Here is a 27,632-nt window from a genome sequence, read left to right as displayed (position 1 = left end):
TGACACAAAGGAGGAGTCCGGATTACTGTTAATGTTGCATATGTGTCTCCTGCACAGCCGAGCTAGAGAAACAGAAGGGGGTGGTGAGGCCCAGCATGTCCCAGAGTTCAGGGTTAAAGAAGGAAACAGGCAACGGTAACCTGAACCGAGCAAGCCTCGACGACAGCTATGCCATCGGTGAAGGTTTGAAGAGGAGTGCCCTCAGCAGCTCCCTACGAGACCTCTCAGATGCAGGTAAAATCAGGGGGTTGCCATGGTAACACAAAATCTCATGTCTTATGTCTCTGCTAGACAAAGAGTGTATTCCCAAGATGGATACTGGCATGCTACTATTCACTCCTTTTCGGTGTTAATTGATTTGAAGAAGCTGAGTTCCTGCTCCTGTACAATTTGATTCGGCTTGCAGCTGCGACTGACCTGCTTATGACCTGCAATGATTCTCTCAGTGAACACACCCCCTGAGCCATGAAGCCAAGGAAGCAAGGAGATAGAGATGGGCGTGTTTGCTAATGGGCCCAGGTGTAATTTACTAGAGGCTATCAACTAATAATCCTGCGTGACTGGCGGGGGAGGAGGCAGCACTATGTAGGTCACTGTGATCAATTTGAGCGTCTTAGCGGTAAGAGGAATTAATGTGGTGCAGTTGATTCAGGCAGGGTGTGGAGAGTTGCCTCCACAGTGCAGAGCAGCTCTGTACAGGCAGGCACACTCAGTGACCTCAACACAGGGTTCAGACTTGTAAAGCAACATCAAAGAATGAGCTGAGCTGTTGATGCTTTTTGAATGAGGCACAACACATTTTAATGGCAGTCTTCATAGAGCCCAACCAATAGTGGAGTTTGGAGACCTATATTTCCTTAAGGAGCTGTTTGTGCATCACTCAGATAAAGGGACAGTTCATCCCAAAATCAATAATAAATATTTTCTCTCTTACCTGTAGTGCTATTTATCCATTTAGATTGTTTTGTGTGAGTAGAACAAGTTTTGGAGATATTGACCATAGAGATGTTTGCCTACTGGTGAATACAATGGAACGAGATGGCACTCAACGGATGGAACAATATTGCACTTAAAAAACTCAACAACAATATCTCTGTCCAGAAAGCATGACCCGGTTACTCAAGATAATCCACAGACTTCATTGTGAGCAGTTTCATGTAGGAACTATATTCTTTTTGTATTACTGCGCAGAAGGAATTGTGCATCTACTAATGGATGGGAGGCTCACAACAAGGCTTGTGGTTATCTTGAATAACCAGGGCATGATGTTCTCGGGAAGAAACGTTGCTGTTGAATATTTCAAATATATTTGTCTGGTGCTTTGAGCACCATAAGCCGAGTGCCATCTAGTTCCATTATACTTGAGAGAAAGCAGACATTTCTTCAGACAATATCTCCAAAACTTGGCAGCTCACAGCATGCAGTCTAGATGGATAAATAGCACTGCTTTGTCAAGACTGGAAAAGTAATCTCAGTATTGGCTTGGAGTATTGGCACATTTTAAAAGAAAGCCTCCCTTAGAAACTGAAGGCATGGAGTTTGAAAGAGATGGACATTTACCAAATGGGGAGATATAATAAAAACATATTTTCCGTTACATTATGGGAAATACGATCTAATGTTTTCAGATTGTGACTCATACTCTGAACATATATTCTGGATATCCTCTGCTGGTTCACTCTTTTTCTAATCTCCTTCTCTTGTGAGTTTTGCACCTGAATACATGCAAAATGCTAAATTGCTAGAATAATTTACTGCAGCCAGAAGTCTTTTAGGTTTCCTGCCAGCTGTGCCTCAAGTCACTGTGTAGAATCTCCAAGCTCATATTGTCCCAGAGGCTAACCTTGTTGTGGAGTTGTAGCAGTGACTTGCTCCGTCCCTGTCCTTTCGTCCTGTTCGCCTCCCTCTGCCATACTGATAGTCTGCTGCTAGCTAGTCATGTGCCACTGTTGTCACCTTAGGGTGCTAGTGCCCCCCCTCCCCACCGTACTAGACAGAAGGGATATGTGCACCTTCACGTGTTTGCCGGGCATGTCTAATCTGTCATGTTACATGTTCTGGGCAGGCAAGCGTGGGAGACGCAGCAGTGCAGGATCACTAGACAGCAATATGGAAGTAAGTAGGACGCATCTGATGCTGAGCTGTCCTCTGACTTTATGTTGTTCACTCTGAACACACAAGTCTCTGTGTTTTGTTTCTGTGTAGTTTGAGGTTTTTTTCTGTTTTGTTGTTTTTGTTCTGAGCACCTTGGTCACTGTGCATGCATGGGCTGAACAGGAATGATCCGCTGTGGCTGACAAATGTTTAACCCTCGATGTACACAGCATGACACGACTAATAATTCTCCTGACTCACATTAGGGCTGCTCTGTGTTGATGTTAGACTCTCACCTTTGAGTAATCCTCCTTTTTTGTAGTGGGGTAGACTTTTAGCCATCTCCTGAATTTTGTCCTTTTTTGTTTACTCCGAGTCTGACTGAGCTTTGTCAGTTCCAGCTACTGCATGCCACACAGTTCGAAGTGACCGACTCACACTGCTTCCTTTCTTTGACCCCTGACCTTGACAAGAAGTTCCTCCACCTTCCTTTTTTATTGTCACACTCAGTCAGCATTGTACTGGAGTGAAATAATCTGAGTATGGAGGCACAACATGTTAAACTATTAAAATATATTGTGTGACCCAGGCCATTTGTATATGGCTAGCTGAGTTCACTTCATTTAATTGTTTATGGGGGGTTTTCTCAGTGCCGGTTTGAGTCTGGAGCTGTTGCGAGATAAGATCCTTTTAGGATAAGGCTTCTTTATTCTTTATTTTTCATCAACAAATCCCATGAAAAGACCAACCAACAACTTCATCTCTCAAAAGTTTGGCCCCACATCCATTTGTTCCAGCCATAAACATAAAAAAAGAAAAACGGGTCACAAATACAGTATAATGCCAAAACAAATAATTTCCTGAAACAACTAGGTTATTTAGAATCCTCAAGATTGGTGTAATTATCATAGTTTAATTAAGTTATCTGTTAGCATGCTAACATGTTAGCCTGGACTATCCACAAATTAAGAATAGGGCACAGGTGCTTGTAGGCCTATCCTATAGAGAGGCGAAGTCCTTCCCCTTCTGATTTACTGTAGGTGACGATATTTTGGAAAAAGTATGTATGGTGGTTAATGGTGAGAGGCAAATCATTTTTTGATTCCATTTGAATTGTGCTATGAATCACACATACGATATCAATTTAAGAGATATTTTGCAGATCTTTAAAGTTGCATTTTGTTATCATGATAAAAAATATTAAGATTTGTCAGTGAGCTACATCGTTTCTCAGAATATACATCACCAACACCAACATGGTCGTCACCTCGGCACAGAGAAAATATTTTAAAAGGTGAAAATCACAAGTCTGGCCACATCAACAGCTCTACAAAGTTTCAAGTATGTTTTTCAGTGAGTTTTAACGAGACAGCATCACTTATGCAACTGTTGGATGTGTAGTCATTTTTATGACAGACTTCGACTTACTCGAGTTGAAAAATGATCATTTACATTGATAGACACCACATGTGTAATTCATAGCACAATTCAAATGGGATCAAAATTGTTTGTCTCTAGCCAGTGACCCTAACATGACATATTTTTTCTTAAATAGGGGCCCATGGTGGTCCTTGGAAGGAGAGGGATTTTGCCTCTCTCTGGCTTTTCAGCCTGATTTGTTTATCTATATTCAGTACAATTTAACCTTTTAGCACCCACTGTTCCATCCTTGTGATGCTGGCACTACTAGAAATGTCATGGTTAAAAATGAAAGATATAATTTTAATATACAGTAATGGATTTATTCTCATCTTCTTCTCATCGGTCATTTAAAGGAGTAACCTATCATAAAAAATATTCCAGGTATAATGTATGGCTGTCAGAGTATACAATTAAAACCCTAATCATGGTTTCTCCCTGATGGCAAATCAGTCTGATAGTCAAACAATATCATTAATCCTTGAGAAGTTTCTGAACAACTCCTTGCAAGGGCCAGGCTGTTCTGATCACTGTGGTGACTTTACACATGAGCACATCATACTGGATCTACCAAGTCATTGGCGAGTAGTTTAGTTTGCATGTTCTGCATGGCTCTAAAAGATCTGCTTCATTTCTGTAACGTGGACTTTGTTTTTGATTGTTCTGTATTTATCTTATTATTCCATAATATGTAATATTCCTATGAAGTTTTTTTGTTTGATCTGCTGAGTTTGAATTTAGAAACATCAAAACACATTTGTTAACTCAGTAGTGCACCTACAGTGAGCCTGAGCTTGATAGTTGAAAATGGGTGTGTGTACTGTATACAAGCTGTGGCTTCATATTGTTCTGGAAAGGCTCCAGAGTGGGGGCCAATGAAGAGGGTACTGTAACCTTTGAAACCAGATATAATAGTGACATGAACTCACAACGGCATCAGCAGTCAGAGAGAGAGTCTGAAGACTTGGAAGCAGTTTGTCAGTGCAGATACCTTAGGCTCTGACAAGCTCAGCAAACTGAACCTCCAAACCATTTAGAGAGAGTCGACCGTGAGATGTTAGCATGGATAGACAAACAAAGGCAGTGAACTGGAAAAGGAAATGGAGAAGCTTTTCCACAGGGCAACACAAGCAATCGTGTGAGATTTGAGATCAGCTGTAGTTGCTCATGCAGTTGGTGCTGCTTTGCGAAGAATTCGACAAGCAGCCTGCAGAAGCCGAAACCACTGGGGTGATATGTTTTTCTTTCCACAAATATGTCTTTTGGCCCTTAAGGGAAAATGTAGTCTTTATCTACTCATCCACAGGCCAATGGAAAGTCGGGTGGAGTTTCGTAGTCCACAAAACATTTCTGGAGCTTCACAGCAAAACAGTGTTGCAGCATTCTCCTAAACAACTGAAGTAGATGGAGACTTGTTTAAAAATGTAAAAAACAACAACAAAAAAAAACATAAAATGGCTCCATACAGCTCATCCGGCATAATGCAAATCTCTGGAAGTACCGAGATCCCAAATTGAGAAGAAGTTATTTACACCCTTGATGCTTGATCAAGCTTGTTCACCTACTTTAGACCTGGTGCACGTAACGTTTTTAGCTTAACAGCTACAGTGAAGATTTTGGCTTTAAATATGGTATAAAGAGCAGGGAGTTGGGACTGACTAGACAGCGCCACCATGACGTCACCCACAGGCTTCTGAAGAGCCAGAATCAAGCTCAAAGTGGGTGGGACTGACCGTCGCCATCTTGGCAGTGCCTGACTCCACCCAACTCCTGGCTAATCAAAACTGAAGATAGCGAGCAACATCTGGTACTGAGGGTGTGTTTGTGTTCAATCTGAGCAAAGTGAACACTTACCAAATACTTTTTTCTCTTTGTTATCCTGCAGTGCCTTTATTTTCCCACCACCTCTCTGTACGTTCAAGTAAAGTAACGTTAACATTACATTTCCCTTCCATTCAGCACTCAAATAAGAGTTATAGTATATGACAGTGGATTTTGGCAACTCCAAAAATCCAGTTTTTAATCCCAAAAGTTTAAAAAACGAACTGTACTCTCCTCGAATCTCTGTGTTTTCCTCCAGAAGCTCCACGTTCTGGCTGTATCCTCGAGAGCTTGCAGCTCCAACTGCTGTCCGTTGGTTATTGCTAACAGAGTCACACATTAATCCGAAACACCAGTCTATGTTCCTCTATTCTAGTCTTTTAGTCCAATTAACTGCACAGGCATCAACAGCACAAATACAGCCGAGGCATCAAGTTCATCTACTGCAACTAGCTGGGGTCAAGCTGAGCAGACAGCCTTATGGCTACCTGTCACTTAAAGCAGCCACGCCCTTGATTATGTCTAACTTTAACCCTTAATATCATTTTCAAAAATGGTACAAAATGTTCCATAGAACCCCTTTAAAATTTGAATCCGCAGCAGGTATACCGTCACTTTTTTCTGCTGTTCCCAGTGGACTTTGTCCTGTCTCTCTGCTGTGAGCTGACTGTTTTCTCTCTTGCAGGGGTCCATCATTAGCAGTCCTCACATGCGGCGGAGACCCCCCTCGAGCCGAGACTGCCCATCCCGCCACAGTGGCCAGTCCCTGCCCAGCTCCTCTTCACTACTTGGATCTTTGTTTGGTACCAGACGGGTGAAGTCCCCCAGCCCCACCCCACAGCCCATTCACCCCACCCTCATTTCCCACTCTCCTCACCCCACCAACCTGCACCACACGGCCCGGGTGGAGACAGACACACCAGGCTCCATGCACCACGCCCAGTTCTGCCACGTGACCCAGAACCCCCCGCCTTACCACCACCACCACCACTACCACCCGCCGGCCCACTTGCAGCACCCTCCGCACCAGTACCACCCGCCCCCTACTCACGGCCAGCAGGCTCCCTACCCGCCTCACTCACAGCACAGCCACGGGAGTCACTCAGCACACTCCTCCCACCCCGCTCACGGCTCCCACCACCACGGCCCGCCGCCGGCACCCTCCCAGGCAACCGGAAGCACCAAGCCCAAGCACAGTGGCATCAGTACGGTGGTGTGAGGCGCACAGGGGGCTCTCTGACTGAACTTTGAGGCTCTCGGCTTACGAGACGGTCGTACTGTGCATCGTTGGTCTGGGGATGTGAAGCCAGACGAGATCCTGTGCCTCCTTCAGCATTTTTTGTTACGTTCGTCACTTGGGCAGTTTATTCAATATAAACACATTTCATTTCTGGTTGCTCCTTTCATTTCAGTTCACGAGTCATGTCTGCCTGCTTTAAGAGCAACAGACAACAATACAAGAGCATGCACAAAGACCACGACTACTGTTTCTCCTCAGTTAACATGATCAAATATCTTGCTTACTAGTATTTTACAGACAAAGTAAATAGTAATCTTGACTTAATGTCTGCAAAGTGAGTTTATCTAGTGTGAGGGTGGTTTGGCTGGACAGACAGACAAACAGACGGTCATCCTCAGCAGTAGCTGTACAAGTATTTAATGTAGCGGTAGCTCACAGTGCACTGTGATATCTCTGTTAGCAGTGATAAATGTGCCAATTATTAAAGCATTTACTAATTTAGCCACAAAAATGGTTAATGTATATTGTGCATAGTATTTTGTAAAATAACGATATCAACTGTTATTATTAAAATTAATATTAGAGAACAAATGGCATCAATTTAAACTCAGTATTATATTCGCACATAGGTGGCGTAGTTTCACTGTTATGAAAACAATCAATGCTCTTAATAGTTAGGCAATTCAGTAAGCTGGAACACTACTGTATATGGTTGCCTTTGAGTTAGAACTGTGTGGAGGCTGTTGAAGGCCGGTGCAGACCTGCACGTCAGCCGGAAAACAGTCTCATCCACTGCACTTGTTCGGGGTCGTCTCTTCTGCTCTGGAGAAAGGAAGTCACAGCGAGCCACTGAGCAAACAGATTCATCTTCATGTCCGCCCTTCAGTACTGGCTGCTTGTCCACCATCATTTTATTTTTTTAACTATTTTTTTAGAGTCCAATAAACAATATGAAATGCTCTATATGTTGTACTGCAGTGTGGTAGGATTCGTCAAAGTCCATTCTGCAGGAGGAGGAGGAGGAGGAGGAGGTTTGTTTTGGTGTTTTTTCATTGAAAACGAGTCTGTGCAAACTGTGTAGCAGGGAAACAGCTACACGACTGTTTAAGTGTCTCTCCTGACGTGGAAGCTCTCAGCTGGCTGAGTGTGCCCTGTCCCTCTTTGGTTTCATTGTGCGTCTCTTGAGCAGAGAGCATGTCGTGCAGTGCTGTTTACTCCCTCCATCGGACTTTTCCTCAGAGCCACACGTACACACAATACACAGTACAAAAATCAATAATTATCATTCTTCGATGGTGATAGTACTCTTATATGCTCAAATGGAAGTTTTATATCAATCATCTTTCTGACATATTGTGGGATGGCTGGTTGTACCTCGCAGCCATCCTGTGCACAGTATCTGTGGTGTGTGCAGAGGGGAGGCAGGGGGCTGGTGTGCTGGAGCATCTTTTCGGTTGAAAGTGATAGACACAGCACTTGTTCTACTAGTTAATATCAATGGCAGAGGTTAGTCTGTATCTGCTTAAAGACCATGAGATGGATTTTTTTTTACTTGTATGTGCAATATGTATTTACTTTTTTGTCTAAGAGCAATTGCAATCTAGTGATTGTTCCATTTTCTTAGTTCTGTTAGTTTTGTCTTTTTCCCCCAACGTCCTGTGTCATTTCTCCCTGAATGTTTTAGTGAATGCAAGTATCCACATGGATTTGGAGGGACTGGACCTTCCACACTGAAAGAAAGAATGTCAAAGAAAATAATTGCATGTAACAATGTATTTCAAGGCTATTTTCTAACTATTGTGTATTCCCAAACTATATCAATGTTACAGTTGACAGTTGTTAAAATGAATGGTAGAATAGTTTTAACTTCTCCAATTACAGCTAGGTGAAGTCAACTATGTATTTGTGTCACTCCAGAGGATAAGCAAACATGTATCTTTTCCTGATCCACACACAATAGTTTACTGGATCTTTAGTGTACAACAGTAGTCAAAGCTGTGAGAGGACAGGTAGAGCAAGTGAGATGAAAGATGTACTCTGTCATCAATAAATCGGAGTGATAATGGACTGAGAGCTAGGAGTATAATTAATGGAGCTCTTTTCTCTTCATCTTTATCATCTGTCTCTGTCAATGGCTCACACATTACTGTTGTCAAGTGACCTCAAGTAGATCAGACTTTTAAATACTTCTTTCCTCAAGGTTCAAGTTTTTAAGGTACCACTTTCCAATACGACACCTTTTATAAAGGGTTTACAAGTTGGTTAATATGGTTAATTTACTATTAATTTGATTATGGTTAATCAGTTATTTACTATTGCTTTATACATTAGTAATAAGCCACTGATACAACAACTTTTGTGTTGCCATGTTCTGGAAAAATCCCTTCAGCTGGTGTTTATTCTCTAGAACAGGGGTGTCCTTGTGGGGGTGCAAAACTGAAACTTAATAGTGAGAGACGGTCTAACCCTCACACTTATCGTATTGTGTTATTAAGATGCAAAAATGACACAAGGATCCCGAGTTCTCTTAATTGACTGACTTCCCTTGCAAAGTGGCACTCTGAGCTGAGATTATGAAAAATATGAATCAGGGATCCTACATAATTCAGAAAGAAAACAGCATCAACATTATCATAATATTTTTGCATTTATTTTTGAATGTATTTTAGCTAGAAATATCTGGCAGGCCAAATTGAACCTCATGGTGGGCCATCTTAGGCGTGCGAGCCCCACTTTGGGCAGCCCTGCTCTAAAAAATATTAGCAAGTCATCAGCAGACCTGCTGGTTGGTGGTGGTAACACTCAAAGAAGAGTAGCAAGGCAGTAAAGTAAAATACAGCAATCAAGCTTGCATATTTAAAATAGGCTTGTTGTTATAATGTCTGATGATGAAAAAATCACAAAATGAGTGCCGTCGGGGGCGGGCAGCTTACTATCTCTGCTGAAAAATTCTGGGGTAACCTCTCATGAGGAGGATAAACACCTGCCAAAGAGATTTTTCACATCCCGACAACCGTAATGTTCTTCTTATCAATAGCTTATTACAGATCTGTAAATCATACGTTAAGTATTTATTAACCATTAATGACCCTTTGGTTACCCGTTTAATTAACCTGCTATAAAAGGTGCCTTCTTAGACAGTGGTAGCATGTTGAAAATATCACTCATGATTCAAAATGTATTCTGTAGGCTACTCTAAAATCAAATATTGGTCTCTGATCTGTCAAATATTTACAGCATTTAATCAAGTGTAGTTTAGGTTCTTCGGAGTCAGAAAAGTGCCAATATAGCATGGTCATTACATTTTAAATCAAATAAATTTGGGGCCACCACAACCCCACAGATGACCAACAGTAACTTGTCTTCAGATCTAAGTCTGATAACTCATTTGTTGTGATGAAACAATGGTACAGACACCCGCCAAGAGGAAACGGAGGCTTATTGAATATTGAATATTAAACATGAGTGTTTTCAGTCACAACCCTCCAGTTCCTTCAGATGACCGATCTGTTGTAAAACCTGTCCAGATTCCGTGTGAGGTGCTTTGTTGCATGCCATTGATGCCTACTGTTTCTTTTTTCTAGTCTTTTCTTTCTCTTTTCTTTTTTCTAAGTGTTCTGTTGAGCAGTGGGCTTGACTAGACCCCAAACTTTCAATGTAGCTTTGATTTGTCTGACTGATGCTTGTTTACATGTAGATGGTCTCTGGCCTACTAGTGTGTCTTTTCATTTAAAGTTGTGTCATTCTCCTCCGGCATGCATTTCACCTCTATGTTAACTGTACAGTTTAAAGACATGGCAGTGTACTGCTGAGTGTAAATAGCAAATCCATCTGGGTAAATCTAATGTCATTTGATGAAGAGGGTTTAAAAGGGAAGAAACATTTTAAGGGTGGATAGTAAAACTGAGAAGACATATGTAAATAGTCTGTAAATTATTATTATTATTATTATTACTATTATTATTATTATTACTACTCAATGTGTGCAGTTACACTGAAGCTGCATTCCTGCTCCCCTCTGATATTTACATAATCATCAGTTGCTTCTGTCTGCCTCCGACAGGCTGAATTATCATAGGATCTAGAGGTGAACAGCCAACTGTTACACAGTTAACACCGCTTCTGACTTATTTCCTAAGACGCTCCTGTTCTCTCACACTCACAGCCCACTTTTGAAGTCAAAGGGAAGGGAGGAGTGCTCTTATTTTATTATGCATTCTGTTTCTAAGTAGACAAAACCCCATTGATGTAAAACTAGTACTGTGACGATGTTGAGAACACAAAATAAAGCGATATACTGTTAAACCAGAACTGCTTCTACTCTGCTTTGTCAAACAATGCAATTTGTTGGTCTCAGCTGGATGACTGGATACATCAAGCAACCACAATCTCTGTAAGCGTTCCTGTCTAAATGTGCTGTTAGAGTCCACAGTTATGCATCTGGGCTTTTCTACTTTCTTTTTGTTCTGGAGGGCCTTGGCCATCCTAGAATCCAAGGACCGCACTAGGCTTTTCTTCTTTAAAGTGGTTTCTAGAGTGCAGGGAGGTCCCTTACTAAGATATCCCTGCAGTCCTAGGATCACACTTTACTAAGTCTTTAAAGGCAGCACTTCAATAGACTCATCAACCTATAAACATTAAGCATTAGAGGAATCTAAAAACTCAGGCTTTTCAACATAAAAGTGGTTCTAGAGTCCTAGAGACCAGTGCTTCTACCTAAGCAGGAAATGTTTCACACTGTTCAGGGTCTTACCCAGGGATGATCTGGGGTAAAAAAAAAAAAATTAAAAAAAAAACTTTATGATTATTGGACTCCTACCACCTGAGCCATAGCCATCCAGTGTAGAACTACACTGGGACTAGATCTATGTCTGCTAGAAGTTGGGTTTACCAGTTTCAGAGTTAACACCAACTGACTGGGGACAGCTGCATTACAGATCAAATCACTGTTCCCAGTGTATAACTCTAACTGCATTCAGCATAATCTGAAGTAGTTTCTGTATTGCTATTGGGTAACTGTTAGGGTTATGACATATAGTGTTAAGGGTTAGATTCAGTGTAAGATTACCCCAAAAGCAGAATTGTAGAGATAGAGGTGATAAGTCAAAGTTCCCCAAGCATAACCCCACCTCCCATAATACCAGATCAAAAGTCTGTAAAAACTTTATATATTATTTTCTTTTACACACTTTTTTCAATCAACTGATCAGTTATAGATCAGTGACATTTCCTGTAAATGTTATCTTCCAATATGGTGTTCACAACGATGTTTCAAAGCATTTACAACACTGCAAGGAATAATTCTGGGGGAGAGAAACAGAAGTTCCTTATTAATTAAATTATTCAGTCATTTATTTATTGCCTAAAACAGTAAAAGATCATTTGTCTAAAAAACACACCAGTCAGCTCTGAAAACTTTTTAATTTGCATGAAATTGTAGAGGGGTTGTTCAAGGAGTCCTGAGGCCATATCTGATGTGCAACATCTGTTGTTGGACCCGTCCTGTTTGGTAAATGTACACATTCCTGAAACTCCCACTCATAATTTGTGACATAGACTTTCTGTGTTGCTTCCCGATGACATTGTGTGGCATTTTTTTTCTTAGACTTGACAAATCTCCCCCAGAGCCACGAAATACATCATACATCTATTTTCACAGGGTGACTACTTCTCCCCATGGCCATGACGAGTAAATTGACCTTTATGTGTGAAAATGGTGGAGTTCCTCTTTGAAAATCCCCTCTGTTCCCAGAAACACTGCTGAGGACATGACATCTGTGTCCTCAGCTTTACTGCCCTGCCCAAAAGTGATACAAACATGTTTGTGTTTCGCTCCTTCGGCTTTCCCGTCATGCAGAGGCCTTCTTCAGGGGCAGGGCGGCTGTATCCGAAACAAAATTCTCTGGAAATCGTCAGTGCTGATAAAAGTCTAAACAGCAGTACAATTATTCTTTTCGTAGTCTTACACAACCAACATGCATGGCTGCCTGCCTGACTGTGGCAGGTGGTCTGAGTGACAGTTTGCCCTGTTTGTGTGTCTGGCCCTTGAGGTTTGAGCTAAAAATAGATTGCAGCTTTGAGGGCCACATCATCAGAGTCAGCAGGACGACGTCATCATGCATCTGGGAGGGGCCGAGCACAGGGCTCCATTTCCTCCGCCAGCAAGACTGGTTCGTTCTAAAGCACTCTGTGTCTCTTAGACAGACAAGCTGTTTCTTTTCAGGCTATTTCTTTTTTATTTCTCTGTGTAGAAAGCCTAATGTTTTTCTTTTCACAGCTTGTTGATGTCTTTTTTATTAGAGGAAATTAGTCAACATATAATAAATCACTTTTGAGCAACTTTTTCATCACTTTGATGCAGTTGTATTTATTTTGCTTCCAGGGCTCAGTAGTTCCTTAGTACATTGCGCCACCAAGTGGTCACCTCGCCCCATTATAATGCTGTTATGTTGTATTCAGGTGCTGTCGGAAATATCACAATTATAAGAAGAAGTAAACATGACATAAACTGACTGTGCTACTTGACATTCAGACAGGGCACCTACTGAGGAAACTGAAGTCATGTCCTGTATATTTATGGTCTGAGAGTTAGTTTCTATTGTTAACCTCCATGAAGTTTATATTGCACAATTAGATGAAGTCATTAATTCTTTTTAAATGAGTAGGCCTACTTCAGAATGTCAAGTATCACAGTCAGTTTATATCACAATATCTTTTCTTTGGCAGTGTGGAGATAATTTGGACGGCAAAGCTAATAGCTTTAGAGCTTCATACAAAGTATGAAGTATGGCCTATTCAAATACATACATACATACATATATACATACATACATACATTACATGTACATACATTCAATTCCAACATCCAGTTGCAGAGTGTTGGAGTCAAACCTAACTGGTTTTCCAGTCAGCTTCATGGGTGGGATTGTGATGAATGCCGAGTTGAGGTCGACAAACAGCATTCTGATGTAGCTCTTCTTAATCTCCAGGTGTTTGAAGACTGCAATATAACCAACAAAACATTCATTCTTAAGACCATATGCTTACAACTGACGCTGTGCAGGGGGTGGTTAGTCAAAACATTATCTGTAAAGTTCAATTAATAACTCATCATTTAAAAAAATTAAATCTTTATTTCGTCGTAAAACCTACTATTTCCGAAGGTCTTTGAAGGTATTATCTAACCATCTGTTTACGTCATCAGCATGCGACAGAAAGGGGTGAAAGGTATCCTGGCTGTAGTTGTATATAGTAGGGGGACTAGACATACACAGAGGTCTGTGCCACAGAAATGATGAATGTAAATAGACTAGTCAGTTTGTCTAAGTCTGTTCAAATCGGAAAGCGGCTGCTCGCCTGTAACGTGAGACATGCTGGGAAACAAGCGCTTCATCTCCAGCAGAGGAGGACCATTAAAACTCATTCAAGAAACCTCGCTTATGCCAAGGATTTGTTCCTCGGTGAGGTGAACAAGGTAACGTAACTGAAACATGAGTGGAGCTATATCTTGCTAATGTGTAACTGGAGCCTTATGAAGCTTTGGAGCTTCCTTTCTATTTAGTTGTGTCGAATACCTGTCGATATGTTTCGCCTCACGTGAACTTACCATAGTCCTAACACCGACCAGTCGTCTTCTGAGATGCTTCACCTGACTCCAACACCAGCCTTAGCATGACCTGCCTCCAACACCAGCCTTAGCATGACCTGCCTCCAACACCAGCCTTAGCATGACCTGCCTCCAACACCAGCCTTAGCATGACCTGCCTCCAACACCAGCCTTAGCATGACCTGCCTCCAACACCAGCCTTAACATGACCTGCCTCCAACACCAGCCTTAGCATGACCTGACTCCAACACCAGCCTGAAAATAACCTGACTCCAACATTAGCCTGAACATAACCTGACCCCAACATTAGCCTGAACATAACCTGACCCCAACATCAGCCTTAGCACGACCTGACATCAACATTAGCCTGAACATAACCTGACCCCAACATTAGCCTGAACATAACCTGACCCCAACATTAGCCTGAACATAACCTGACCCCAACATTAGCCTGAACATAACCTGACTCCAACATCAGCCTGAACATAACCTGACCCCAACATTAGCCTGAACATAACCTGACCCCAACATCAGCCTTAACATAACCTGACCCCAACATCAGCCTGAACATAACCTGACCCCAACATCAGCCTTAACATAACCTGACCCCAACATCAGCCTGAACATAACCTGACCCCAACATTAGCCTGAACATAACCTGACCCCAACATTAGCCTGAACATAACCTGACTCCAACATCAGCCTGAACATAACCTGACCCCAACATCAGCCTGAACATAACCTGACCCCAACATCAGCCTGAACATAACCTGACCCCAACATCAGCCTTAACATAACCTGACCCCAACATCAGCCTTAACATAACCTGACCCCAACATTAGCCTGAACATAACCTGACCCCAACATTAGCCTGAACATAACCTGACCCCAACATTAGCCTGAACATAACCTGACCCCAACATCAGCCTGAACATAACCTGACCCCAACATTAGCCTGAACATAACCTGACCCCAACATTAGCATGAACATAACCTGACCCCAACATTAGCCTGAACATAACCTGACCCCAACATCAGCTTGAACATAACCTGACCCCAACATCAGCCTGAACATAACCTGACCCCAACATCGGCCTTAACATAACCTGACCCCAACATTAGCCTGAACATAACCTGACCCCAACATTAGCCTGAACATAACCTGACCCCAACATTAGCCTGAACATAACCTGACCCCAACATTAGCCTGAACATAACCTGACCCCAACATCAGCCTGAACATAACCTGACCCCAACATTAGCCTGAACATAACCTGACCCCAACATTAGCATGAACATAACCTGACCCCAACATCAGCCTTACCATAACCTGACCCCAACATCAGCCTTACCATAACCCTTTTGTCGCCCAGTCAGAACATTTCTAAAATATTGAAATGTATATTGTGTATAGCCTAAAGAAATTGCAAAATCATTTTAAGGTCATATTGCTCAGCCCAAGACTGTAACTAACTAGGACTGAAGTCTTGCATTGTAAACATAACGTAAGTAAAAGTATATAAGTATAATCAGGAAAATGTGCTGCAAGTATTAGAAGTACTTGCAACATCAGTTAACTAAATATCAATTATCATAAAATGATCATATTAATGATATGCAAGTATTAGAAGTACTTGCAGCACATTGAAATTGAGCTCATCTACAACAGATTGATTTCTATGAGTTATGTCATTACTTTCTTAAGTAGGCTAATCACTTGATTCATTGTTTGGTTGGTAAAATGACAGAAAATAGCAATTCTTTCACAATGTTTGTATTGTCAAACCATGAGTCCAAAACTTTTAATAATTTAAAAAATAAATTCAATTATTATATTTGGAAATAATTAAGAGGAAAAGCAGCAAAACCCAACATATGAGAAGAACCATGACATGATTTTGCCTGAGAAATAACTTTTATGATAATTGATATTTAGTTAATTGAAATATATTATTTCTTTTGGCTTATTATAATGGGATGTGCATGTAGTTGTAACATCTGAACTGAGACGGTGGGCACTTGTGGTGGTGGTGGTTATTTAATTATTCAAAAAACAAAAGAAGGTGAATGTCTCTCCTGCAGGCTGAGGTGTTCCCTTATCCAGAAATTGGAAATGAAGAAGCGGAGGAGATCAACCAGCTTGTTGCACCGGTGGAAAGATTCTTCAATGAGGAAGGTGAGGGAAGAGGTTTGATGAACGTGAGTTTTAGGAATAAATAAATGCTAGTAGGAACTCGTAGCATACATTAATATGTGTGAACTGTGATCTTGTAATTTGTTTCCTCTAAACAGTTCGATGAGTTGACAATGCCTGTTTTGTTTTTGATTGTCATTTCAGTTGACTCTGCGAAGATTGACCGAGAAGCTAGAATCCCTCCAGAGACTTTGAATGGGCTGAAGGAGCTTGGGCTGTTTGGAATCATGGTCCCTGAGGAGTACGGTAAGATGACTGTGACCAGGGGCCTCATTTATAAAACTCTAAAAAGAGAATCCTCACCAAATCTTTCTGTACATAAAGTTATATAAAAAATATTCTGATTTATAAAACCTGGCGTACAACCAACAGTGCGCAATTTAAAAAAAAAAAAAATCCTCCTTGGAAATGTGCACACATGGATCAGCCCCTTATCCTGCCCTGTCCACACCCACATTCAACCATAAATGGTCAATGCAAAGTGCCTTATGAATGTTGACTGTTCACTGATCAATACAGTAATCATGGTTATCATGAATGTAGATACAGATACACAATAAGCCACAACATTAAAACCAACTACTTAATATTGCGCAGGTTCCCTTTGTGCTGCTAAGACAGCTCTGACCTGTCAAGGCAGGTCATCAGACCATTGGGGGTGTCATGTGGTGTCTGTCACAGTGACGTTTGTAGTGGATCCTTTGGATTGTTTGGATGAGTGGTGTGTGTCAAATGGCGTCCATATGATTGCCAGGAACCAAGGTGTCCCAGCAGAACCTTTCATTGTAACGGGACGATCAAACTGATTACAATTCCTCCTGATGGCAGCATGAATATTTAGATTAGCCTGTATTATCTAGGATCACAACATGCACTGTGTCTCCCCTGTGTTTGGACGTGATTACCCACTATTTGATGATCGGCTGTTGGCTAATGGTGCCTGGTGATGATGTGTGCCAATCCATACACATGTTTACTTTAGGCAGTTAGTTCTCTAATTGTGGGCTGTGTCGTGTGTATATTAAGCTCCAAGTCCTCATGTGTTGACTGCAGTACATGTGTCTCAAAAGAAACAGGTTATCCATACATCACTACAGTTAAACACAACTCTGAGTTTGAAATGGCAACACAACTATTTCTCTCTCATGCCAGTGCGAGTTAGATATAAAAGAATAGTCCCATAATGCCTTACACGCTCAAGCTGAAGATAGTATCTTTTTTTCCTCATCGCAGGGGGTCTCGGATTGTCCAACACCATGTATGCACGACTGGCAGAGATCATCTCATTAGATGGCTCTATAGCTGTAACATTGGCTGCACATCAAGCCATTGGACTGAAGGTAAAAATACACTAAACTCATTATTTGTCTCATCATCTGCATATCTGGAATGTGGAGAAACTGGAGGAAAAGGGATGATTAGTATCCTAACAGTGAACAAGGTTGTAAATGGAGTCTGCTGTGTAATTTGCTAACAGCTGTTTGGTGTTTCAGGGGATTCTGATAGCAGGGAATGAAGCCCAGAAGCAGAAGTATCTGCCCAAACTGGCTGCAGGAGAACACATCGCAGCTTTCTGTCTGACAGAGCCTGGAAGGTAAAGACGCTGAACCGACACCAATTCCTTTCATCTATGCTGTTGCCGACCTTTTTAATCGATCAAAAGGAAATTAATTTCCATCTATTTGAATTGATTAATCGCATCAGTCATTTTTCCAAATATCAAACACTTTCTGGTTCTGGCTTCTTAAGTGTGAGGACTTACTGCTTTTCTTTGTCATTTATGACAGTAAATGACTGTTGGTTGGACAGTAGAAGCGATATGAAGACCAATTTTACTTTGTGTCTCAGTGTAAGGTTAAATTAGCTTCACCAACACTTGATTGATCATTTCAGTGGAAGTGATGCAGCCTCCATTCAGACCCGTGCAACCCTGTCAGAAGATGGTAAACAGTACCTGCTCAGCGGCTCAAAGGTGAGAGGATCAAGTTTGCAAATTTTCACTCCGAGCTTCAAGTTTACATCTTAAAATCTATTTGTTTTTTTAGATCTGGATTTCAAACGGAGGCATGGCAGATATTATGACAGTGTTTGCCCGCACCGAGGTGGATGTACATGGTGTGAAGAAAGATAAGATCACTGCTTTTATCGTGGAGAGGGCTTTTGGGGGCATCACCAGCGGCAAGGCTGAGGACAAACTGGGCATCCGGGGCTCCAACAGTAAGTCTCTCATAAGTTTGGATAAAAGGATGAACACTTGGGTGCAGTCTCGGTACAATCAGTCCCTGCTCATGTCATTTGTAATTACATTTTTTGATTTGTTCAGCCTGTGAAGTGTCCTTTGACAATGTCCCGGTGCCAGTGGAGAATGTAGTAGGAGAAGTTGGTGGTGGATTCAAGGTAAGCTTTATCCTTTTGTACAAGAACATATCTGTAAGATTATGTTAAATTGTGAACCAAACATTTGCTCTGTGTTGGATAGGTTGCCATGAACATCCTAAACTCGGGGAGGTTCAGTATGGGCAGTTCTTCGGCTGGAATGATTAAAAAACTGATTGGTAAAATTTTTTTTAAATATTGACTAATTAAGAGCCTACATGTGTGAGATTATGAGATGTCTTCAGTCTGACATGATCTTCTCCGTCTGGTTTTCTTTAGGACTGACCTCAGAGTACGCTGCAACCAGAAAGCAGTTTAACAAAAGTCTGGCTGAATTCGGTATGATTCAGGTACAGTTGACTCTTCCCTAGCTGGAGTATGAATAATCAGCCCTCCTCGGTGTGGTCAGAAGTGAATAAGGTGTGTGTTTTTGCCCTGCTACTGTAGGAGAAGTTTGCAATGATGGCTCTTAATGCCTTTGTGATGGAAAGCATGGCGTACCTGACAGCAGGGATGATGGACAGACCGGGGCTTCCAGACTGTTCTCTAGAGGCTGCCATGGTCAAGGTTAGATAGCCTTGTCTTTAAATGTTGTTCATATAAAACCAGTAGAAAGCAAAATGTCTCATAACATGTTTTCCTCATCTTGTGTTCAGGTGTTCAGCTCAGAGGGAGGCTGGATCTGTGTCAGTGAGGCTCTTCAGGTGCTCGGAGGTCTGGGTTATACAAAGGACTACCCCTATGAGCGCTATGTCAGAGACTGTCGCATCCTGCCCATCTTTGAGGTGCTCTTATAATTATTCAACAATGTTGTAAAAAGTACCACAAAGTCATACTTGAGTAAAAGTTAAGATATCATGTTAAAATATTACTTCAGTCAAAGTAAAAGTCGGCCATAGAATTTGTTATTGAGTGAAAATGTCTTAAAGTATCTGATGTTGAGTGCACTTAAAGCTTTATTATGTTTACCTTTAAAATATCAGCTTCAAGATCACTTTGATGGTACAATGTCTTGTAATAGAGTAAATGGTGTCTCTGTCTCAGCCCCTCTGGCTCCCTATCACTTCGTTTCTGCACTATGTAACTTCAGTGAGAGGGAGGATCACAGTGAAGAGAGAGATACAAGTTTTCAAGACATAACATTGTTAAGACATGATGAGTTTTGTTTGTCGTTGGCACCTACATGATGTCTGACAAATTGTTACAGATCCTGGGATTTGTATTTAGGACAGTGGTGTTGTACTCAAACTGTGGGATACATTGATTAAAAAATATGCTACTTTGGCTCTGATGCAGCATGTAATCTGCAATGTAACTAGTTACTTAATTTATCAAATAAATGTAGTGGAGTAAAAAGTACAATATTTGCCTCCAAAATGAAGTGGGTGGAAGTATAACGTACGACAAAAAGTACAATACTTGAATAAATGTACTTAGTAACATTACATCACTGTTATTCTGTCCTTTTAAAATCAGTGCTGTAGTTATCACTGAAGTGAGTCCAGTATTTGTAAAATCCTGGATTAAAGGGTACCACCCTTTCACACATCAAAGGGTGTTTACAGGTGTTGGGGAGTACTGCTGCATGTGTGAAAAAGTAGTATAAAGCATTTTGTGGCTCCAGAGGAAGCTGCATGTAACTTTATGTACTTTATATTACTTTTTTCACATACGCAGTAGTACTCTGTAGACCTGTAAGCACACTTTGATGTGTAAAATAGGTGGAGTAAGCCTTTAAAACACCATATACTATAGTTGGTTTGTTCAGATGATCTACTCTGTAAACAGCCACCAGGGGGCACATGTGACACATTCATTTAGTGCCATAGTTTATTATGAACATTCTCTCTTTAGTGGGATAAATGAACTGAGCAGACCTGCAGCTCACCAGCATAAGTTCCTCTGTTTGTGTCACAATATAAGAATAAGTCATAATCAAAATCCTAGTTTTTAAGAACATTTAAATTTCACACATTAAATGTTTTTTAAATGTTTAAAGACCCTGTTATGCTTCTGTTGACAGGAACATTTGGCATTGGTAAATGTAAAAATGTAATGCGGTGCCTTACTGTACCACAGTTCACCCCCACCCACACATATTATGTTGCGTTCTTCATGGGCCTGGTATAATTCTGTTGTCTATTTACAGGGCACCAATGAAATCCTGAGGATGTACGTCGCTCTCACTGGAATGCAGTATGCTGGAAAAGTCCTCACAGGGAAAATAAAGTAAGAACATGAAGGTTGTAGCCTGGCATTGTGTGGAACCTCTCAGTTCATTTTCAATTTAAGCTGGGAAATAAATTCATATCATATTGATATGATGTGATTTTGGTTAGTGTATTATTTTGTGTAAAGCTGAATTAATCTGAAAAAGTTTGATATATTACATTTTAAAAAGTGGTTATTGCCAATGCGATAGCAGAGAACAGCTTGTTCAACATTAGCATTTAATTGGAGGTGAGTTTCTAGCCACTTGATCAAAGCCCTATAGTTATCCCTATTCTGTTTTGGTCTCCACCAACCACAGAGAAAAATATCTGGCTCTTCAGCTACTGAATGCTCCACTATGTTCACCAGCTAGTCAATATCTGTATCTTCTGTGTGGTGCTGAGCAGGTAGTGTGTGCAGTTGGTTTACAGAAGGCCTTTTTTGAAAAATAAATATTGTAAGGCAGTAAACCATAAACATGAGCTGAAGGACTTAAAACCATGTAAGTTACAGAGATAATTATATTATGTTACCTAAGAAAAATTACCGGTGAAAGATGTGGCCATGATATTCAAGGATTGTCTATCACACAGTGACAGAAAGTTACCTTTGGTTAAACGCTAGTAGCATTTCTAGTGAGTAAATAGTCTTCCCTGAAATACCATCACAAGGTTGTCTGATATGTTAAAACTTCCAGAAGGGTCTTTAGTATTTCAGTCTTCCCTGTTCTCTGCCTGCAGGGAGATGAAGAAAGGAAATATAGGCATGGCTTTCGGCATGATGGGCAAGAAACTGAAGAGCTCATTGGGAGGTTCAGTGGACTTCGGTCTGACGGGAAAAGATGGAGTGGTGCATCCCAGCTTGGCAGTAAGAATCTTAAAGGATACATTTTCTGCAGGCTTTAGATGAATTTGTTGTATTCCAAGAGCTCAGGAGTTTTCTGTTGACAGGAAAGTGCAAGGAAGTTTGAACAGAACGTCAGCCTTGTGGGATCGACTGTGGAGAGCCTGCTGTACAGATACGGAAAGGTAACACTGGAGTGATTATACACTGGAAAAACAGCTGTCGGATTTTCTTGTTTGAATTTCTTTGAGCAAAATTGTAATTTCTCTTAAACATCCGACTGTATGAGTTGTTTCTTAACATCAGCAGGGATCTCTTCACATCTTCCAATCAGTGTTTCAGAGGTGCTGTTCGTCTGCGAAACAGCTGCTGTGTTCTCTTTTTCTTCCGTGACTGTGCTTTTGTAATCAAAGCTTTCCCAAAGAAGCTATAAAGCTCTTGGAAACTGGTCAGCTTTCCAAATCCCCACTTCCTGTATCATTTACCTCCATTTTGATCCAATGCATGAGAAGTGTCCTCAGAGGACTTTCATCACAATGCAGTCTTCAGCTGCTGAAGAGTAAAGACCTTGAACAATTAAGTTCAGACAGCTTGAATCAAAGAAAATAAGCCCTCTTAAGTTTAATGTTCTCTTGAGTATTGTTCCTTTTTTATCATGAAAGTAACACAAGGATATTTTTAGGAAATTGGGACACAGTTATTAAGAAAGATGAACTAACTGGATGCAGCAGTGGTAGAGCAGATTGGCCATTAATTGTAGGTCTGGTTGTTCCCAACTGCTCCTGTCCACATTGAGCAAAACAACGGCGCACAAACTGCCGCTGCTTAAGCATTGGCGTAATGAATGCAACGATTGATTAAAATCTCAGTATTTGAATAGGCCCTTTTTTATGTTCCAATAATGGTTTTGTGCATCAGAGAAGAAAAACAAAAAAATAGTAAATGTGTAATGGTCAGTCACTGTGGCTCATCACAGCAGTGCACATCTCTCCTAAATGTCACCATATTTATGCATGGTTAGAGAGAACACACTTTTTTTTCTACTTCGCAATTGTATATTTTGACATGGGACAGCTCCAAAACCCCTCCCACTGAGAAGTCAGCTTTGATCAAAAGCCTCAGAAAAATATGGACCTGCCAAAAGAACAGCATCTATTTCCCACAAACTTAGACACCACAGGTATCACATATTAAGCCAGACATATCTGTATGCTCACTCTCTCAGAAATTCTCCAAACACAGGAAGTAATTAATCACAACACAAGAGCAAAATCCAAACTGTTCCCTAAGCAGCAGTTGAGTGAGACTCTTTCTGGTACCACCTACCAAAATGCATCAAATGCAGATCAGCTAAAACACATTTTTGATTACTTTTCATGTCATGTCATTTCTGAGAAATGACAAAATGATAGTTTTGTTTTTGAGTGTTGTTGCGTTTGTTTTCCCCCCACTGCATAACAGAAACACTGCTTCAGTAGAAACAACTTTCTGAAGTTGGAAAAGATCGATGACTGGAGTGTTTTTGTTTTTATCCACTGATGTTGTCAGACTATAGTAGATGAACAGCTCATCCTGAAGAGAGTAGCAGATGTGATGATCAACCTCTACGCTATGACAGCTGTCCTGTCCAGAGCCAGCCGCTCCATCAGCATCGGCCTCAGAAACCACGACCACGAGGTGAGAAGACGGCACAGTCTGCTTAGAGTCTGGTATTAACCATTATAGGCCAGATATAAAAAATGTACAGTGAACATTACACCAAAGCAGTTGAGTCAAAGAGGAGAGGAGGTCGGGGGTTTTCTCATCATTATAATGCTCAGTTGCAGCACCCAAGTCATTTTGGGCACCACCTAAACTGAACGAGTATAAAAATGTGGAGAGCATCAAAACTGACTAAATGACTTTCCCCAGATCTGATGCTTGTTGTAAGAACCCAGTGGATGTTTTATCATTAAGCTTTTTGGGTGTTGATTATTCATGATCGGCTTTAGCTTGTCCATCTTTTGGAAACAGGTATAATAATGGTCCAAAATGATGTGAAATTTCATATTTCTTTTATTAAAAAAAAACATTTTTTTCTTGGAAGGGCCCAACCGCCCCTCCAACTATGTTGACCTAAATCTTGAACAAACAAATATTCTTTTTGTATCCATCTCTCTATTTTTCATATTTTCTCATTTGTTTTTTTTTTCTCTTTCTTATTTTCTGTCTGAAAGCTGTTTTCCTCAGCAGATTGGTACACACAGATCCTCTTTATTTACACCATTTCAAACTGACTGCTCATTATAGGTCATCCATCAGTCAGTGGTGTTGTTTTTAACACTGTTCATTACACACTATGTAACTTTATACATTGAATTACTTGTTTAAATATTATTTTTTGAAATGCTCTTGAATTTTTGGATTGCAATTCACTCATACACCACTGTTTTAAATATGGATAGCAGTACACATGCATTTGTTATTATAACATTACTTATGATCGTGTGTAGACAACTTTGCACACACGAGCGCAACAGTACAAGACACAGTAAGCCAGTTAATATTATTTAGTAGTCCAACAGGAAGTCTTATGTTGCAAAGCACTTGCGAACGACTAAAAGCCAGTCTGAGATGTTCTCTTGCCTCCTGCTTGGTCCCTGTCTCTTTTTCTCTTTTTAGTTCCTCCACTAACGTCCTCTGTGGTCTCTTCGCCTCTGTCATGATGTCTTTAGATGTTGCTGAGCCTGATTCCGAGCAGTAAGCAGCAGTTAACGGTTTCTTTAGCAACAAGTAAAGCTATCTGTCCAACAGGAAACCTCTCCATAAAACATGGTTTTGTTTTACTCACATACTTGGTGGCTTGTGTGGCTTAGTGCCGTAAAGCATTATGCACTTCTTGTGGGAGATCACCCAAGTTACATAATGCAAGAACATTCAGGGAAGGGCAGATGCACCATTCCTTATATAACAAATCAGTGTACCTTCTAAATGATTTTGAAACTGTTATTTTAAGGAGAAACAGTTAAATGTATTGATATTGTTGGTTGATGTTTCAGGTTGTTTTTTTTTTACCAGGGCTTCAGTGACCGACCTATAACTTTGTACATGTGTGATTCCTTGCTTTAGAGTTAGAGCAGATGTGGAAGAATCATACAATCTGTGTTGGATTAGTTAGGTCTGTCATTAAGCTTTCTGTAGTCGTTTGCTCTCCACAGATACATACATTTGCCCATTTGTCACTATTTACCAAGCGCGACCACACACCAATGCTGGAAATCTCCATTTGGCATAATAATCATAATATGTACCTCCCACCCACCACTTTTTTATTTGTGTTTCTTGGTTGGATCATACCTCCTTTACATTTAGTTTGAACATGCACTGCAGTCACACTTTGCTGTGGTGAGGCAAAACAGTTTAATCATTGCATTTAAACCCAGTATAACTATCCTGAAAGAAGGTCATGTCTTAATCAAGACTGGTTAAGGAATCAGGCTTAATAAACACACATTATCTTAACAGCAGCAGCTGAAGTTTTTTGTCATGTTTTTAGTGTTTTTATCAGAGCAGATGGAGGTAGAGAAGGACACAGGATAACGGAGTATAAACACTAACTATAGGATTGTCCAGTGTGTACCCAGAATCAGTGATTTAGAGCAAACAGAGATATTACAAAAAGACGGTGCATGCTTTGTATTATCCTCTTCAGTGTTTCAGATGGGCAGCCCTCTGCTTCTCCTACAGTATTCCTCTCCACTGTAGCTGCAGGCAGAAATGTCAGCAAACATGCAGTGACCCACCTTTGTATTTTATGTAAAACACACACACACTGTAGAGATCCTTTCAAACTAAATTCCAGGCCAGAGATGGTCATTTGTGTCTTTTTTAAGTCTGAAATGTTTTCGCCTGAGGATCACAAAGTAACAAGAGATTCAAACCCATTTCTGAATTATTTTAAAAGCAAGTCTGACTTCAATCATGAAGCTTTCATCCACTTTGGTTACACTTTCATTGTAAAGGCAAATGTGTTCATGTTTGTTTCCTGTGATGTGTAAAAAAGAATTAATCAGATCAAATATTAAATGGTGGTTTTTGATCAGATTGGTGCATATTGTTCCAGTTGTGTTGCAAATGAAAACTTATCCAACAAATGTTTGTAATTCTCTCCGTTCACATTTGATTACATTCTGACATTTTGTGCTCTTAACTGTATTAAGTGTTGTTTATTTTTCTAGGTGCTGCTTGCAAACACATTCTGCAGTGACGCTTTCTTCAAGAACAACTACTTGATGACTCAGTTGCAAAAGCGTAAGTACAACACAAAATGCTAATTGAGAACAGCCCGTCGCCTTTTTTTTTTTTTCACTGCATCTCCAGTACAAAAGACTTGCATGTGTTGCGGAATTTCCCCACCAAAGCCCACATACCAACACTCAAACCCCCTGCTGCTTTTCATTTTCACACTGTGCGCGTTTTTTTAATGGCCTATATGTAATCCAGAGTTATCCGGTGACATGATCCAGACAGATGGGAGTGTTGTGTTTTGTATTTAACAAATGAGAGTGGCTTGTTTTGTGATTCCCGTCTCAATCCGTTCCAGACTCTCCCGAGAACAACGATGCCAACATCAAGAAGATCGCCAGGGAGGTCTTGGAGAACAGAGCCTACATCTGCTCTCACCCTCTAGAAAGAACATTCTGAGCTCTCCCATGTGACTATAATACTGTCTCCTCTATTCTGATTGGACGATATGGAGTCCCAATAAGTTGTCATTACTCTTTTATTGATACTTCTTTTACTTAACATTTTTTGAACACTTGATTAATAAATTAACAGTTTTATGATTTCAGTTACTGTCTTATATTAACCATGGCTCCAGAGATTACACCAGAAACCTTTGAATGATGACTGTTCTCTTCTCACGACTTTATCTGAAGTGCTCATTAACTTTAGTGCTTTAATTAATTATTGCGCAAGATACTATAAGCCTACTTGATATACAAGGTAGAGTTTTTCTGGGTTCTGGCTTCTACAACATTTCCGAAAGGCTCCACAGCTGATGTCTGTGTCTTCGTGAAGGGTTCATACTTCTGAAATGTGAAGATACGCCTCTCCTTTTCTGTCAGAGGCAGGGCCCTCCGCTTGTACAGGAATGAATGCTGCTTACTGAATCCACTGTAAGAAGCAACAGCAACACAAAAACTTTAAATTATTTTCTTTAGTTTCTGTTGAGTGTTTGTTTTTAAATAAAGATGCATAACTTCAACTTCAACTGACATGTAGTGGTTCTTGTTGTACAGACAGGCGTGTCTAGCGATGGAGTTGTTTTTGCTGCTGAAGCTGCAGTTTATACAGGGGCCTGGAGCCAGAGCCACACTCTTCTTCTCCTCTGCTTTGTTGTCACTCAAGATCATCACAGACAGTAGGGGCAAAGGCTGTGAGAGACAAAAAAAGAAAACTGCTCACAAACTGAAGTTTAATACAGGAACATGAAAAGTCATCTTTAATTCAAGCAGCATTAAGAGTACACCCCCTTTTGATAGACTATTGATATACAGTATATACATACAACACATTTTAAGAAAGAAAGAAAATTACTTAATTTCATGTACACATGCAGATCATAAAGGTTTCCTCCACTGTGAGCGGTTTCTTATGGGAATTTTAAAAAATATATAAAAACTCTGACACTCTTTAAAAAAGTAACAAAAAACAATCAAGCTTTACGCTGATCTTTTCAATGAGGAATTTTCTGTCATCTTCATAAAAACTTGAAACTGAAAAAAACATGTTAAACAGTGAACTGAAGCAAGCAAACAGTGTGACAATATGGGTCTAAGCCAGCG

General features: G+C 40.6%; 2 protein-coding genes across 4 annotated transcripts in view; both read left to right on the top strand.

Moving 5' to 3' along the window:
• Positions 1-10,885, top strand: part of iqsec1b (IQ motif and Sec7 domain ArfGEF 1b) — a 225,815-nt gene extending 214,930 nt beyond the window's left edge. For all 3 annotated transcript variants that reach the window (XM_073467945.1, XM_073467946.1, XM_073467944.1), the window contains 3 exons: positions 58-234; positions 2,066-2,115; positions 6,020-10,885. In XM_073467945.1, the coding sequence (XP_073324046.1) occupies positions 58-234; positions 2,066-2,115; positions 6,020-6,553 (761 nt within the window). In that variant the 3' untranslated portion in view covers positions 6,554-10,885. The remainder of the gene's footprint in view (positions 1-57; positions 235-2,065; positions 2,116-6,019) is intronic.
• A 2,901-nt stretch (positions 10,886-13,786) lies between these two features.
• On the top strand, positions 13,787-27,058 carry acad9 (acyl-CoA dehydrogenase family, member 9). The gene is made up of 18 exons (XM_073468363.1): positions 13,787-14,048; positions 16,263-16,356; positions 16,519-16,620; positions 17,608-17,714; positions 17,868-17,968; positions 18,268-18,346; positions 18,420-18,591; positions 18,698-18,771; positions 18,854-18,929; positions 19,030-19,100; positions 19,198-19,317; positions 19,407-19,535; positions 20,900-20,979; positions 21,702-21,828; positions 21,912-21,989; positions 23,353-23,481; positions 26,022-26,094; positions 26,387-27,058. Exons 1-18 carry the CDS (start codon positions 13,866-13,868, stop codon positions 26,485-26,487), a joined length of 1,896 nt encoding a protein of 631 aa, XP_073324464.1. The 5' UTR covers positions 13,787-13,865; the 3' UTR covers positions 26,488-27,058.
• Positions 27,059-27,632: the final 574 nt, after the last annotated feature.

This window comes from Pagrus major, chromosome 6 (assembly GCF_040436345.1).
Source record: "Pagrus major chromosome 6, Pma_NU_1.0".
Classification (NCBI taxonomy): domain Eukaryota; kingdom Metazoa; phylum Chordata; class Actinopteri; order Spariformes; family Sparidae; genus Pagrus; species Pagrus major.
Note: the sequence above shows the minus strand (reverse complement) of the source record. Positions and strands in the feature narration are given on the sequence as shown.

Bases quoted from the DNA above. Each gene is read 5' to 3' on its own strand.
- acad9 (XM_073468363.1), top strand. From the start codon at position 13,866: ATGATGAATGTAAATAGACTAGTCAGTTTGTCTAAGTCTGTTCAAATC. The intron at 18,592-18,697 runs GTAAGTCTCTCA...TGATTTGTTCAG, and splicing joins GGGCATCCGGGGCTCCAACA to CCTGTGAAGTGTCCTTTGAC. The intron at 21,829-21,911 runs GTAAGAATCTTA...TTCTGTTGACAG, and splicing joins TGGTGCATCCCAGCTTGGCA to GAAAGTGCAAGGAAGTTTGA.